This window comes from Melospiza georgiana, chromosome 4 (genome assembly GCF_028018845.1).
Source record: "Melospiza georgiana isolate bMelGeo1 chromosome 4, bMelGeo1.pri, whole genome shotgun sequence".
NCBI lineage: Eukaryota > Metazoa > Chordata > Aves > Passeriformes > Passerellidae > Melospiza > Melospiza georgiana.
In genome coordinates this window covers 66,447,817-66,463,293 of record NC_080433.1, presented here as the reverse complement: position 1 = coordinate 66,463,293, position 15,477 = coordinate 66,447,817, and the positions used below count along the sequence as shown (strand labels likewise).

General features: G+C 36.3%; 1 protein-coding gene across 3 annotated transcripts in view; it reads right to left on the bottom strand.

Moving 5' to 3' along the window:
• Positions 1-15,477, bottom strand: part of LRRK2 (leucine rich repeat kinase 2) — a 61,818-nt gene that overhangs the window by 41,305 nt on the left and 5,036 nt on the right. For 2 of the 3 annotated variants that reach the window (XM_058022366.1, XM_058022367.1), the window contains 10 exons: positions 13,661-13,749; positions 13,129-13,263; positions 11,370-11,504; positions 7,834-7,965; positions 5,294-5,413; positions 4,037-4,161; positions 3,410-3,489; positions 2,557-2,663; positions 784-913; positions 102-226 (listed from right to left, as the gene is read on the bottom strand). In XM_058022366.1, coding sequence (XP_057878349.1) covers positions 102-226; positions 784-913; positions 2,557-2,663; positions 3,410-3,489; positions 4,037-4,161; positions 5,294-5,413; positions 7,834-7,965; positions 11,370-11,504; positions 13,129-13,263; positions 13,661-13,749 — 1,178 coding nt within the window. Of the gene's footprint in view, positions 1-101; positions 227-783; positions 914-1,847; positions 1,921-2,556; positions 2,664-3,409; positions 3,490-4,036; positions 4,162-5,293; positions 5,414-7,833; positions 7,966-11,369; positions 11,505-13,128; positions 13,264-13,660; positions 13,750-15,477 lie in introns of those variants that run through there. The other variant, XM_058022368.1, reaches the window with a different exon arrangement.

Below are 15,477 nucleotides of genomic sequence, written 5' to 3'. Positions count from 1 at the left end.
TTTTGAAGTCCCATTAAAGGCTATCTCATTAGATAAGAAAGACTAAAACCCAGCTATCTGATTCTATTCTCTGATTTGGTGTATGCCTTTGGAGGACTTACTGGGCATCATGAAGTGTAAAAGGACTCGAAGTGCTTCCAGTTGTACAGAGAGTGATTTTTCATGTTTCCTCATGGCTTTTACAACTTCTGATACTGCTACTGTCATTACATCCAGATGAGGGAAACTGAAAATATCATTCATAAAATAAATAAAAATAATACATTTCCAAATTTTACATGTATTTGTCCTTAATTAACACTGTGTCATAACCCTTTGGAACACTGTAAATCTGAAACATAAATTAAACTGTAGTAATTTTTTTCATCATAGCAAACTATTTTCATGCCATTCCATTAATTCAGTCTATGTAAATAATTGCATCCTAGCCAACAAGAAATTAATATTAACAAAATGCTATTTTAATAATCAGAGGTAATTTTGTGGCAAATTTCTTATCTCTCCATGCAATTCTGTGGAGCTAACAGAAGGGGAGACCACTCAGTGATTGTCTATTTGAATCTCACTGCTCAAGAACCATGAAGGGAAGAACATGCAGCTCCCTACACACACCCCACTTGGGCATTTGACTACAGGACTTACCAAATTTCATGTCTTAAACAGGGAATTTGGTCAGTCTGTGGTCAATTTCACTACCAGCCAACAACCAAAATGTAATACTCTTGGCACAGAACCTCAAAACTCTTCACCATGAAAACGGACATGCATTTCTAATTTTATTACCTTCCTTCGAAAACATGATTCAGAATCCTGCAGGCACTTTCAACCATTTCAGGAGAATGTGGATGTTTCCTCATTATATCCAAAACATTCATATGTATGCCTTTTGCCAGTAGTGTCTTCCTAATATGTACTAAAACACAAAATAGCAAGCATCCTATAAGTAAATCTTTCTTTCTGTGTAATTCTCAAGCACAACTGGTTTTCCTCCTTTTTTTTTCCCAATGTTTTCGCCTCTTCAAACAGACATTGTAGTATAAATTAAAATGGGAAATAATTTGAGCTGAAGCTGACTTATGTTTGCATAGCTTAATAAAACACCTTATAATTTCTGACTGTCTCATAAGTTTCTATACATTTGCTATTTTTACTTAGGTAAAGTTAACATATGGGAAGAAGAATGTATAGCCTCACTCATATTTACAGAAAAGTTTATTCCTAAACTTTTTCCTTGTATTTGAATTCTGTGATCATGTAGGAAAGCTAGAGCTTAAAACTTAAAAAAAAAACTTCTAACTTCCAAAATGAAACTTTAAAAATGAACTCATATTTATTAATTCTCTTTACTTTGTTAATTCACTTCTTGCAAATTCAAATAGCCAAGCACACATTGTAGCTATAACTGCAATTAATAAAAATTACAACATTATTAAAATTATCATAGTAACTACCACCAAATCTTGTTATTACCAGTTCAGTACATCCATTTCAGATGGTTAGTTCAAACAATACTGCATTATGCCAGAAGGTTTTACTAAGCTTCTTTATGTCTATCATTTATGCTGTAAGCACATCCATTCAGGGGGAAAACAAAAATAATAATAATTAAAAAAAAAAAAGAAGAAGAAAAACTTGCTTTAGACTTCCAGAAGGAACCAGAGGCCCACTTGTCAGTAACATGTTATGAAAATACCTGGTATATGACAATAGTATGCATACATTTATGAGATCCATTTTTCAGTATAGGTAAGATATTGATCTCATAAATAATTATAAAACCTTTTCTGTGTTAGGTTTTATGTACTTGGATGGCTCAATAAACTGGTGACAAAACAATGCTTTCTCACCTAGAGAATGGTAATTAACTGCTAGGATTTTTCTTCCTATCTAGCCAGTGGTTTTCAATGTGCAGTCTGCAAACCACTTGAGGTCCATAACCATTTCAAAGGATTCTGTGAAAGTTATCTAATAAAAGCAGGCCAACTGTCAGTAGGCTTAAATACTCTACTCAGGGGTCCACATCTCCACTGAAAAATTTTGAGGGGGTCTGCAAATTGAAAAAAGTTAGGAAACCATGTTAGGGACACAATCAGGAGTAAAGCAGTCTTGTAAACTGTCATGCACATGCTTAACTTTCTACACAATTTGATCCGCTGAAGTCAAAAGGACTGTGTTAAGCAAGAAGGTGATACTTGTTGGGCTGTGGTCCCCATTCGCGTGATTTTTCAACAAATGCTGCTCTTGACGAAATTCAAACATGGGATAAGTATTTAAACAAGCATACAAAGAGAGCACAGTTTTTTTCATGTCTCCTGCTCCAAAAAGTAGCAATTGCAACACACAATGTGCAGAGAGCTCTTCATTTCCTCATATTTTTTGATACTAGCCAACAGTAACTTTTTCAAAGCCAGGAATAAACTTCCTACTTATCACAACAACATAATATTCTAATCACAGGGAGTACTGAATTCACTCAACAGTACACTAAATTCCCTTTAATATTTTTGCAAAAACTTTCTGCTGAACGAGAAAGAAAAGATGATTGAAGTCCCTTACCATTTTGTTGTGACAAAATTGCCAAGGTGCTAGCAGCTGCCTGAAACACTTCTTTTGAAGAGGAGTGCATCAGCATGGACAGCATCACTGCTCTGTCTATTGGGAACCTTTCAGAGAGAAACAAATCACTGCACATTGACTGTATTACAGCAGTTACTTCAGAACTGCAGTTCAGTTTCTTAAAGAGGCATTACATAACATAATGAAAATTTCAGGTGATTGCTCTTGGTCTCCAATATGTTTCCAGAGCAACAGCTGACAGAAAACCCTTTCTAACCTATGCAATTTTGTCTAGTCTGAGTGTCACTGAATTCCTTGGAACCATGATTTCCAAGGCACCTGAGGTCCAGAAGGGGTATGAACAGGCTTACAAAAATTGAGTGACCAAAATTTTAAGGAACTCTGAGAAACAGTTTAAGTAAAATGGAAATTTGTGTCTTATCCATGCCCAGTAGATTTTCCCTAATGAGGCAGCATTCCCTCTATAATGCTTTTTCATCTGTTTTGTGGGAAAATGAGCACTGCTTTCTATGCCCCTTACATGCTATCTTAATCTTGTCTGTTTTCCCAATTCTTACATTCTTTATCCCTATTGCAACTGAAGACAAAATTCCTCATGAACTGTAAAAATTAGCTCTAACAGGCTGTGTTCTGACCCATTAGGAAAACACTAGCAGATTTTCCTGAGTCAAGGTTAGCACACTTTGGAAGAAACTTTCCCAGGTGTGGTTGATCATCATGCATTTCATCTACTATAAAATTACACATAATTGAAAAGTGAAACATCAAATGGCTTAACAACAGGCACTCTTTTTTTTTCATTTCCAAAAATCCAGTTTAAGACAACACTGACTGATTATCTCCATCTCCAATCTTCTCATGAAGGTTGCGTTGATACAGAAACAGATTTTTCAAAGCCCAGCACGCAGCCTCCTAAATATAAACCAAAACAAAAAGATTAAGAAAATATACCTCTAGAAGATTAACAACATATGAAAAAACTTAAATAGTTTGACTGCTTTTCAGTTCACAAAGGAGGTAGAAGGCACTTTATGTAGAAATAGAACAAAATGTACACTGTAATATTCTTTATAGCTTAGATAGGCCTATAGAGATACAAATGTGTGAGTCTCATTATTTGGTTTTCCTTTTGACATCTATTTTAGGACAAGATTAATTCTCCTGCTGATGGACCTGTGTTTGGCTGTTGGATACAGAAGAGGTACATAAACAACAATCTTTGCATGGCCAAAGTTTCACGTATAAGCCTCATCTTAACTACCTACATTTGATCTGAAAAAGTAAAACCTCTTAATACAAACAAAGATAGGCAAGAAAAGTAAGATTTACTCTAAGTCTAACCCAGACATTAAGGCCTTTTTTTTTGCCTGAGGATACAGATGAGAAAAGCATGTTTCTAAACATTTTATTCAATACATAATACAATCTTTTCATGTTCCCATCACCCATAATTTCTCACCAGCACATCTGTATTTTTTCGGTGCAGTTCTAATGCTCTGTAACATGCTTCCAACCAGCAGAACTTTTCTTCCTCCTCCTCTTCTTTTCTTTCCTCTAAGTCCCGGTTTAAGAATATTGTTTCAGCTGGAAATATAAAATATTTACAATAAATTCTTGCTGTGAAAACAAAACACCTCTGTCTTAACCTTTCTGTAGTCATGCAGGCACTCACACTGGCAATGTGTGAAAATCAGTGGGAAGATAAGCCTTTTCTGAGAAGGGAGAAATCTTTTGCTATAAACTTTGAGACAGACTTGCAGACTTGAAAAATGTCTTCAAGGTTATAAAGGGAGTGAAAAACTAAAGTGCAGTGTAGTAAATGTCACAGAGTTACAGATCAATCTAGGCTTTGGCTCTGAAAAGACCTCTGCATGTACCTCTTTTTGTTGCATATTTATGTACAGAACACCACAGACATAAAATGTAACTGTGAATCATTTGCATGGAACCACTTATTACAGAGCCATCTACACTCTGAAGCAATGCTGTTTAAAACAAATGAAAATAGCAGTTGCTAAGAGAGAAATAGCTGAGAAAGTGCAACAGAATTTGAAAAATGAAATATTCTACCTGTGATTTTCAGCAATTAAGGGAAAGAAAGAGATACCAACACTGAGGCATAATATCTGAGGCATAATGGAATGTCTACTGGTATCTAATCTTTGCTATTTTGGGGCCTCTTAAACAGCATTTCTACTGACTTTTATATGGAACAATTACTAAAGGACAAAGAAGATCAGATTCTTAACTTTTTCCCACTAGCTAACTAATTTCTGTCTGAACTGTATTCAAGGAAAAGTTTACATCTTTTAATTGATTTCAGAACTCAAGCACAAGCACTGATTTGCTATCAACTGCCACAGTACAAGTACTGTCATACCTGGCAAACACAATGTCAAATCAGTGTTGTTATCACTGGAGACTTTATGTTAAGAAGGAATTATCCAAAATTTGTCTATGAATAAACAGTTTGCTCTGTTTGCTCTGTTCAGATCTGTCAACATAACTTACCAGCTCTGAACACGGTGCAGATGTTGGGCATATGATATGAACACAGACTTATCATAGTGAAACAGCAAACTGCAATCATGTAGGAAATCCAGCTTTGTTGAAGCTGTCCTGCCTGAGGCTTTTGTGTTAAAGAAATGGAGTTTGAAATTATTACAGGAAATTACTAGAGTGAAAAAAATTAACAAGTAGACAAAGATTTACTCACTTAGAAGAGCTAAACAACTGAGAGCTGCAGCTTGTAACTTTGCATTTTCAGGATATGTCGTAACAGCCTTCACAATGACTTCTGGAACCTTATGTAATACAAGGATATTGAAAAAATTTCCTGAAACCAGATAAGATATCAAATTAATACAAACACATATCTGGAGCTTTACATGCATTTAACATAAATTCCCCAGCACACAATGCACAAACTTTGGAACAAATGCTGTTTTTCTTACTACAGGGCTTGACATCAAAATTTTATTTGTGGAAAGAAGAGGTTAAGGATAAAAAATAGTTGGGATCTGCATTCTTTGTGGGCCTTTTTGAATTTTTTTTACAAGAGGCAGAAGTTTAATGCAAAATGAAACACACACTGTCATCAACATAAGAAAAATACAATTGGTGTATCATTTGCAGACTTCCTGCCCGGAAGCAAATTCAGTCCTGGTCCTAAATTCCTGCAATGATTTGATTTATCCTCTGACACAAGTAATTTAACCCTAGTTTACTCTCTGGTTTGGCCCTCCTCATTAAATAAATCAAGGCCAGCATTACAAATACAGACTAGAGTCCTTCTGGAACAGAAGACGATAATAAATATATTTAAAGCATAACAATTATTCTAAGTTGTACAGCATTTTGTATTACAGGCTGAATATGAGGCACTCTTCAAAAAACAAGCAAACCCAAATAACTTCCTTGTTTGGAAGTAATATGCAGAAAATAACAGACCATCAGTCTGTCAAATATGGTTTGATAGCTATGGCTTCTATTTTGATATTCAATTTCATTTAAATCTTAACAAGCAAAAATGAGAATTAGAGTAGTAAAGCAGATGATCAGTTGTGTGGTCATGTTATATCAGCATCCCTGTTTCTACTTTAATGGAAAAGGTATGTTTCTGTAAATGCATTACTTACCTAAAGAAATTAATAAACCTAGGCCATGTGATGAGTAGTTCTGTTGGACTTGGGCTGGCCAAACAGGTATAAGCCAGTTAAAATTCCAAAGACAGTCCAGGATAGCCATTACCAGATTAGCAAGAATGCATGATGTTGATTTTGGAAGCTAGTACATGCTAACTTTACCATTTCACTGCCAGTTAACATGGGTTTAGGAAGACAGTGTCCATCAGAATAATCTGGGAAACAACACTTTCAGACTATTTCCAGGAGCACCTAACAATTTTATATCTGTTCCCGGAATTGCGTGGTGCTGTGAACACCTCTTCCATGACTCTACTAAAGCAGCTCTTTATTAAGATGAAGGGCTCAAAGAAGAAATTGATCTTGTGGCTGCTTTTCTGCCCCTCTTTTTTGTTGGTCAGCAGAAACTCATGGCAAACATCTGATTGAAACCAGGCTGGTTGCACTCACAGCAAGATCAAGGCCTCTCAACCAAGCTGCTGTGCTCCCACAAGCGCTTGGTTTCCCTGCCTATCTTCAATTAGCCTTTCACAGCAAATTCTTCAAGGTCAGCATCACCTCTTGCCAAAAAACCCACTGCAATTACCACCTCAGCAGCCACATCTCCTTAAAAATCTCATCTGGCTTTCTGAAGGGGAATGGGAAATTGCTCCATGTTGCACTTAGGTCTGATCTGTATTTTCTACCAAATCTGCATGACGAAGTGGAAACATGGTGAAAGGATGGGACCAACTTTATTATGGGGAGTCATGCACTGGTACCAGCATCTGCAGTAGCTTCACACCACCACCTGCAAAAATTGGGTTCTTCTTCTTGATGAAGAAGAACCAGCCATGGAGTGAGGGCTGCTCAGGCAGCTGCTCACAGTGGGCTTGCATGCAGCAGGGGGAACAACATATTTATTTTCATTTAAACTTCCTATTATGTGGTTCTTGGCAAGTGCTCAAATGGATTTATTAGTCACAAGTGTGAGAACAGAGCTGCTAAGAGGCACAACTTTTTGCCACTGACATAATTTCTCTTGATGTGACACCAGCCCATTTTAGCACAGACAACTGAAGTACTTTTGCTCAAGTCAAGGCAAGTCCAGAACCCAGTGATTCATTCACTGCTGCAGCACAGGGGGGCCCCAAGACAGGCATCATCACTGTCAGGAATGCAGCACATGTCTCTGAAGATAAATGCACTGCAAGGAGGAAAGCTAGAGTTTTACAGAATACTTTTCAACTAATTCTGTAGCACCAGTTGTTTCTTACACATTCACCACTGGTACTTCAAAAAATGAAATCTCTAAGTAATTTTCTTCTTTTCTATAGTAACTTTATACAGAATCAGACCTACTGATTTCCCATTCTCCTATTGTGCTTCTCACCCTTTTTTGTCTCATTGCTCCCCCCTAACTCGAGTCTTTTATGGCAGCTGCTCATTGTTACATTTACCACATAAGGACACCACATTGACTGTGGTCAGGGTCACCATTAGACACAAGGATCCATGCACCACCCTGAGGATTACTGGAATAGCAGTTGCTGTCTGTAAACACTCCCAGTTAACTCCAACTCTTACATAGTCAGAGTAAGCTGACTTTACATAAACAACTTTGTGAACTTACCCAATGTAAGCTTGTGCAACAAACAGCAACTCACTTCCTGAACTGGTTCACTGCTGGGGAAACTTTTCATCATTTCCACTATAACATTGTAGCAGCGAACATTTCCCGACATGAGCACTTCAACGTTACTGGCTGAAGAAAGAAACAGAAACAAAAACTGCTTCTTAAAACAGAGGGGAAAAAAAGCTGACTGGATTCTAAATCAGACTTTAGCTAAATAGATTTATTTAGGGAACTGTGAATATACTGCAATTTTTACCTTGCATCTTGAAAGAAAGGTGGCTTTATTTCTTGATATGGTTATAAAATGATGATGCACATTTGGAAACTATTCATTAAAACAATGCTTTCTCACCTAGAGAATGGTAATTGACTGCTAGGATTTTTCTTCCTATCTAGGCAATGGTTTTCAATGTGCAGTCAAAATTCAGATTAACATTTCTGGTTTTTTCCCATTCTGTATCAGGCCACATAACAGAAACCTCCTCCCAAACTAATCTTAGGTAGCTTTTTTCTTAAATGTGAACCAGCTGTTTTATAAATACTATAGCAATGTTATAAATGTGAACAAGCACACATTTTACAGTATTTCAGGAATATTCCCAGGGGCATAAAATTAAGAAAAAAATTTAGAATTTTTTTCCTATAAAATTTATTCTGTAGTAATTTATTTGATTTAATCATGTATTTTTGAGTTTTCCTTCTTTTTTAGGGGGCAAGTTAGGAAGTTATTATTCTCATATGAATTAGTTCTACTGTAGACCTGCTGTTCAGTACCTGAGGGCACTGAAATTTTCATCTAATGTTCCTGCAATATTTTGAAAGCCATTGCACACCCTGTATTTCACAGAATTGCAGAAGATTGACATTGGAAGGAACAGCTAAGAGGTCACTGTGTCCAACCCACGTGTTCAAGCAGGGCTGCCTACAGCAGCTTGTCCAGATGGCTTCTGAGTATTTCCAAGGATAGAAACTTCACAGCCCCTCCAAGAAAACTGTGCCAGAGCTTGGTCACTCTCACCCTGTTTATGTTTTATTACTCAGGCCAGATACAGAAACCAATAGGACAATCATGTGACCCTATACAAAGACAGAATGTATCCATTCCAACTGAGGACAGAGTGATCCTACATATAGTGATTTCAGGCAAAACAGCATCATAGTAGTTAAAACACAGTGTATGAAAGCATCCTTGTAGCATTTCTATCCAGGGTATGAGACAGAATATGAACCCAAGAAATCTTGGCCAAAATCCTGGCCCAAATGAATGAAAGGGAGTCCTGTCACCAGCTCCAAGGGAGTTTGCATTACTCTGCTGAGGTCTATAAATTTTCTTAATTGCTCTTTCAATAGCTTGGCTTCCCTGATTACAAAATAAGAGAAATATTCACAACTGTAGTATTAAAGATAATCACCCTTTTTAAAAGAGCAGCAAAGCTTTAAAATAATACATCTCTAAATGCTAAATCATGACAATCTACTGGATGAAAAAACAAGCTCTGAATGGGAAGCATTTCTGAAGCACTCTGTTTGATAGTGAAGGAAGGAACCTTTCAAAATGCTTTAATAGGACAGCCATTTATCATGTCATTCTCAACTGAAAACACACATTCCACAAAACAGTATTGCATAATTCCACAGCAAGTTATGATTTCAAAGGTGATACTTATGAATATAGTAAAATAGTCAGATGATTCCAAAACTGATCACTACAGAGATGGCATAATGAAGTGCATGTCAAAATCTGCAAGATCCAAGCAATGGCACATCTGCAGCAAGTCACCGTGTCCCAGGACAAGGTAGGGAAAAAGGTGGAACAGATCTCATTTAATCTTAACCACAAAAACTTGGTCATCCAGGTTCTCTCAACAATTGATGATGAGATCTGAGCACTCTGTATGGAGACTCATCCCAGCTGGTTTAGGGTTAGGTAAATTTCCTCTGGAGGTGACTGTTCCTCCCTACTAAACGAGCCCAAGCCTGGCTGGCTCCCTGTGCCTGCCATTCAGATGGGTAACATTCTGTGATCCACCACTCCACTCTGGAGGACAGTCAGCAGCAAAGCATTTTTCTCATGCCACAAATACTACTGAGATTAAAGAGTTCTTGTACACCCTTATCCTACAATTTCTTATAATCCAAGTGCAAGTATGTATTAATGAAATAAGGCATAGTGAGGTACTCATTCAGAATAGAGACCTGAACTTCAGGTTAAGACATTTGCTACTGGATAAGTTACAGTGTGTACCTAACACTGAGTTATCTTCTCCATAGTGGTCTCAAAGGAATATATCTTATTGAGTTCTTGAGGGATGTCACCAACCAAGAGTATGAATACCAGCTTTGCACACTCATGTGCAAGTAGTCTCTGTTCCTCTGGCTGTTTTCAATCTTTTATATTACAAATGAGAATATTAAATGCCTGCTTTAGAGCAGGTCTTTTTCATGCCTTCTCTTTGTATAACTATTTACTGTTTTGAAAAGGACTTCAAATCTGGCATCCTCCTCCTTAGAAAATAGCAGTAACTTTTGGGCTAGGGTAAAATTATTTCTGAATCAAGGGATACTAAACTTTTTAAATACTAACTGGAAGAGCAAGAATTTTAAGAAACAGGAACTAGATAGCTTGGAGTTTGATGAAATGCAGGACCCTTCAGTCTAGTTCTTGTTCAGTGGGCATTCATGGGGCTAGCACAGTTCCTATAGAGCCAGACAGGATGTGCAAGCGAGGTTTTGTAAGTAAAAACACACTTGCAGGAGGTACAACATTATGCACCTCATGAAAGACACAGAGAGCAGAACCCTGCCCTGTGCTTCCCCAAATTTGTCAGCAGGAAACTGACAAAACCTGCCTCTGTGTCAACAACATCAGATTGCTGTCAACAAATTGACCCAAATCATCACACACATTTGTCAGGAACTGATTTTCCATAGAACAGGGACTGCTGCTACTGGAAGACAAGAGCTAACATAGAGATTTTCCTCCAGTCTTACTGCACAACACCTGAGGACACTGTAAGACACCACATGCACAGTGCTACCAGTGCTCACCACTGCAGCCACCACTGAATGACCACAGCAGGTGTCTGAACTCAGATATTTTTCCCCAGGCCTGGCCATTGAATTTGTACAATTAGATTTTGCCAAGAATATTCTTTACCTGTGACCCAAACTCACAGAAGATTTTTTTAGTCAATAAATGTATCTTATTTTTCAAGTAATAAAAGATGACAGGACAGGGTCTTGAAACTTAAGTCTCTACAACCACGATAAACATCTTTGCTACCACTTAGTCCAAGTGGAAGTATCTTTCTGTTAGGAAGGATTTATGCTTCAATGGTTAAATATAAAAAATAGTCCATTTTAAAAAAAGGGTACTTCCCAAAGGAAACAGGAAGATGATTTGTCTGGCAACTCCCAACCAGTTCTCAATGATTTTCTGCAATCACACAAAGATTACTTTTTACACTTACAGAAAGCAAGAGCTGGTGCATACTGTGGGAGAAAAGGAATTAAAAATAACTTCTAATACTTACGTGGACCAGCTAAGGAATGTAATGAATAAAGTGCAGGAAGGATCACCTCTTCTTTCTCTGGAAACTCTTTAAAAACTTTCAGTATGATCATATGATCTTTGCTTTCAACAAATTCAGTCAGCTGCTCTTCTGGAACTAAAATGAAAGGCAAGAGATACAGTATGTTTTGAGGAAATAATTCTTATCCTGATGCATCATGAGAAAAGACAACTGTTTTTATCAAGTTTCCTTGCATTTATTCTCTATGCTTCACAGAAAGTAAAGTACTGTCCATACACATAATCTTCCATGATTATGGCTTTTTAAACTAAAAACTGAGCTACTTTATAAAAACCTTCTTCTAGCTTACACTTTATGTATTTGAGTTCTGACTTTTAAATGCTACCTTGTGAATCTGTATTTTAGAAGTCTTTTAGCCTTTTTCACAGAATGCTAGTCCAAACCAAGTTTCCACAGACAGTCCAAACCAAGACAATTTACAAGTGAGGGAAAAGCTAAGCATACAATGGGGAAAAAAATTAGGGAATGCCATTTTGCATACTCTGAATTGATTTAATTTTTCTGTTTCTTTTAAATTTTTTTTATAATGGACTTTTTTTCCATAAAACCACATTTAATAAAATCCTACCTTAATGGCTTAAAGTTTTTCCCTTCCTGGCCTCTGTTATTCATACTGACATAACTGTGTGGCTGTGCAATGACACAGGTAAGGGAACTGACCCAGGATGAGAAAGAGCACCTCTTAAATTTCACAAGCAGAATTGTTTTCTGAATCTTGTTAAAGACAAGGTTATGCAAAGATCCACATAACAAAAACTGACAAGGTGCCTCAGAGGTAGAGAAAACAAGGCAGGAGCATCCTAGGAACTTGTCACATTGGTGATGCCATCAAGAAGAAGGTATGCAGGTCTGTACCTGCAGCTAGATCTGTGAAAATCTGGCACTTACAAAAAACATAAGAAGTTCAGACTGTTGTGGAGACTGAAGAGAAAATACAGTAGGGCAAAAGTATTTAGGGACAGGAAGAGGAAAAGGAACAGAGAAGATAATTCCAAGCACACATGTGGGAGAAAGACTTAAAAAATCAAGAGAGAATGGTGCCAAAAAGAGCCAATCTGAAGAACTGAAGATTATCTTTGAAGCAGAGTACAGCAGAGTGATAGCATTTCTCAATATTCATTTTGAATCAAGAAACTCAATTCAAAGCAAGGGGACTACAACAAGGGGACTTCTGGCTGTAACATGCACAATTCCTGAGGTTTCTGCAAAAATTCAATACATGGTGAGTTCATTTTTCAGAATAAATGGGAATATTGTATTGACACATGATCGATTTTTAGCATTGCCAGGGTAAAAAGCAGAAAAAAAGTATTTTTCTAAAGTACAAACATTTTGTTTGATTTTAGAACTGTTCACATTAATAAAATTTACCAGTCTTAAATACACAATCCTGTTTTTAAGAATTAAAATCAAATGCCACTTTTCTTTATTCCAGTTACTGACTAACATTAAATCCCATCTTTTCAGTTAATTTTGGACTTAGAAATGAAGGGACATTTTTATTTTTTAAAAGATGTCATATTCATTGCTCTAATTTATAGAATTTGTGAAATTTCTTGGAAAGTCTGCTTTGTGCTAGCTCATTTAAGAACAGCCATAATTCACAAACCAATCTGGAATGCATAAATTCATTTATTGCCTTTAAATTAAAATCTGTAATCCCTCCCAATCTATACATTTTTCTAACATCATAAAATACCTTTCTCAAAAAGTTTGTGTAACGCTTTACATCCATGCTGCTGGATCTCTTCATTTTTAGGGAAGGTGTGCATGGCATTAAACACCAAGGAAAACACATCCACCTCTTCTTCCAAGAGCAGGAAAGCAATTATGTCTGAACAGCAGAAGAGATTACATGTTGCACTATTTATTTATCAATATTTTCATTGAAACACCATAAAATCCAAAATTCTTTAATACTGTCCTTAAAGCTTACTCTGACAGTTCAAATCCAGATTTGTGTAACTCATGACAAAGATTTCTCTTAAGGCAGCATTTTACAATAGTACTGATGTTCTAAAACTTTACCACCTATAGACAGTTCATACCTACCTGGTTAAAAAAAGGTTCAAAATAGCACTCTTATTATTTTGTATACAAGTACAAATGACAAGTGACTTCATGGAGTAAAATAGAGAAAAAAGTCCAGTCTGCCATGGACAATCACACACTTCAAATCAGCTCTGTGTTTTAAAGGCTTAGATGAAATAGGAAGGTAAAGTACACAATACCTGACATGAGGAGTAGATTTAATGCTTTTAGTCCTATAACTGAAAGATTTACATTTCCTTTGTGGACTGTAAGCATTTTAAGAATCTGCCTAAAAATTAAAGACAAAAAAAAAAGGAAAAAGAGTTATAGCTAAAGAAATACTGATACACACAATTTTTTATCAAACATTTACTTTGAAAACAGAAGTAGTTATAAAAATCAGCAAAACATTAAAAAGCTCTCAAATAATTTTTAAAGAAACTTTTATTTCAGTTTATATTTTTTCAAGTTACTGATGAAGTAATATTAGAATTTCAACTATTATCATAGTTCATTAAAATACTGATGTATAACTCATCCAATTTACTTTTTAGTCAGTTATATGAATTAATTCTGCAGGGACATTTAGGAGGTGGTTACCCTGCAGAGCACCAGTCTGAGTGCAGATTATTAGAGTGCCCTCTAATATTCACTACAGACTGATGACAGCACAGCACTGCTCTGCCTGCAGCAAGAGCTCAGTTACACTCAACAACCAAGGCAGCAGCTTCCCAGATGAAGATCTTGAACAGCATCTTGATGTATTCTATCCTATGTTTCAGCCCTACAGCACTTACATGATGCTGGACAAACCACTGAAAAGAAACATTTCCTAGACTGCCAGTTGCACTCTGTGTACCTTCTGTAATCTGCTCTGACTTGTTAAACAGAGAGCCAAACTATGCCAAGTACTGTAAAATTCAGGTCATGTATCAAACTGGGCACAGAACAATCAGTAGATGTTTTCAACATACTTTACTCAAATTACAATCTGTAAAATAATGACTAAAAATCTGTAACACCTCTTAAAAAAATAAATTAAAAGCATTGATATCACACTAAATGAAGCCTATATCAAAATCGGGGGCAGGGGAGAACTGTAATTAAAAACTAAATTAAAATGTATAGACTTACACACAAAAAACTAAAGAAACTTTATTTTTTTTACTTTTCCTTATTTTAGAGAGCTTGATTCAGCAATTTTACTAATATTCAAATGTGAATCTTTGCATATATAATATCTAATATTAAAAATAGACTGTGCAGTAGTTTGTAATTCTTCAGTTGATATTCTTGACCTGTCTTGAAAAACATAAGCAGCAGTTGAAGTTTCATCCAAATTTCATACTCCAGTCTGGCAGTGATGTTGTTTGCCTTGCTGAAGTCTAAATTTATAAGGGGGAATGAATCACTGTTTTCCCTTCATACTATGATGCTGCCAGTTTCCTCTGTGGTAGCACTAGTGTTGTAGCTATGATGACCAAAGTAGACATGGGAGGCAAAATCTGATGAGAGGTATAACATCAGTTACGGGCATAACATCCACTTTCCAAATTTACTTTCAGAAAATTCCCTCCCATGTATCCTCCCATTTCAAATATAACCTAGAAGGATGTAAACCTTTCTAAATTTTTTCTGCTGTAGGAAAGTTCCACATAAGAGATTACAAAGCATCTCAAGAAGTCTATTTAAGCTTATGGAAAGAAGGCAAATACACTGAAGGAAATTCTCTTTCTTTCACAGTGACAGCAACTATTTAATTATTCATTACACTGTCTGTCAAAAACACCTAAATCAATAGCAAACTACCATTTGTAAACATAACTGTAGTGAAGTCAAGTTGGATCATAGCTGAAAGACAAAAGAAAGAAATGCTTTTTCTAGTTTAATACTCCCATTCTCCCAAAATAACTACACACACAAAAGGGAAAATCTCCTGATAAAAAAAATGACCTTTTCTTCTCTATTGTAACTATTTCCTGCCTTGCTGTAAACAGCATGTATTGGTTATGGTGTT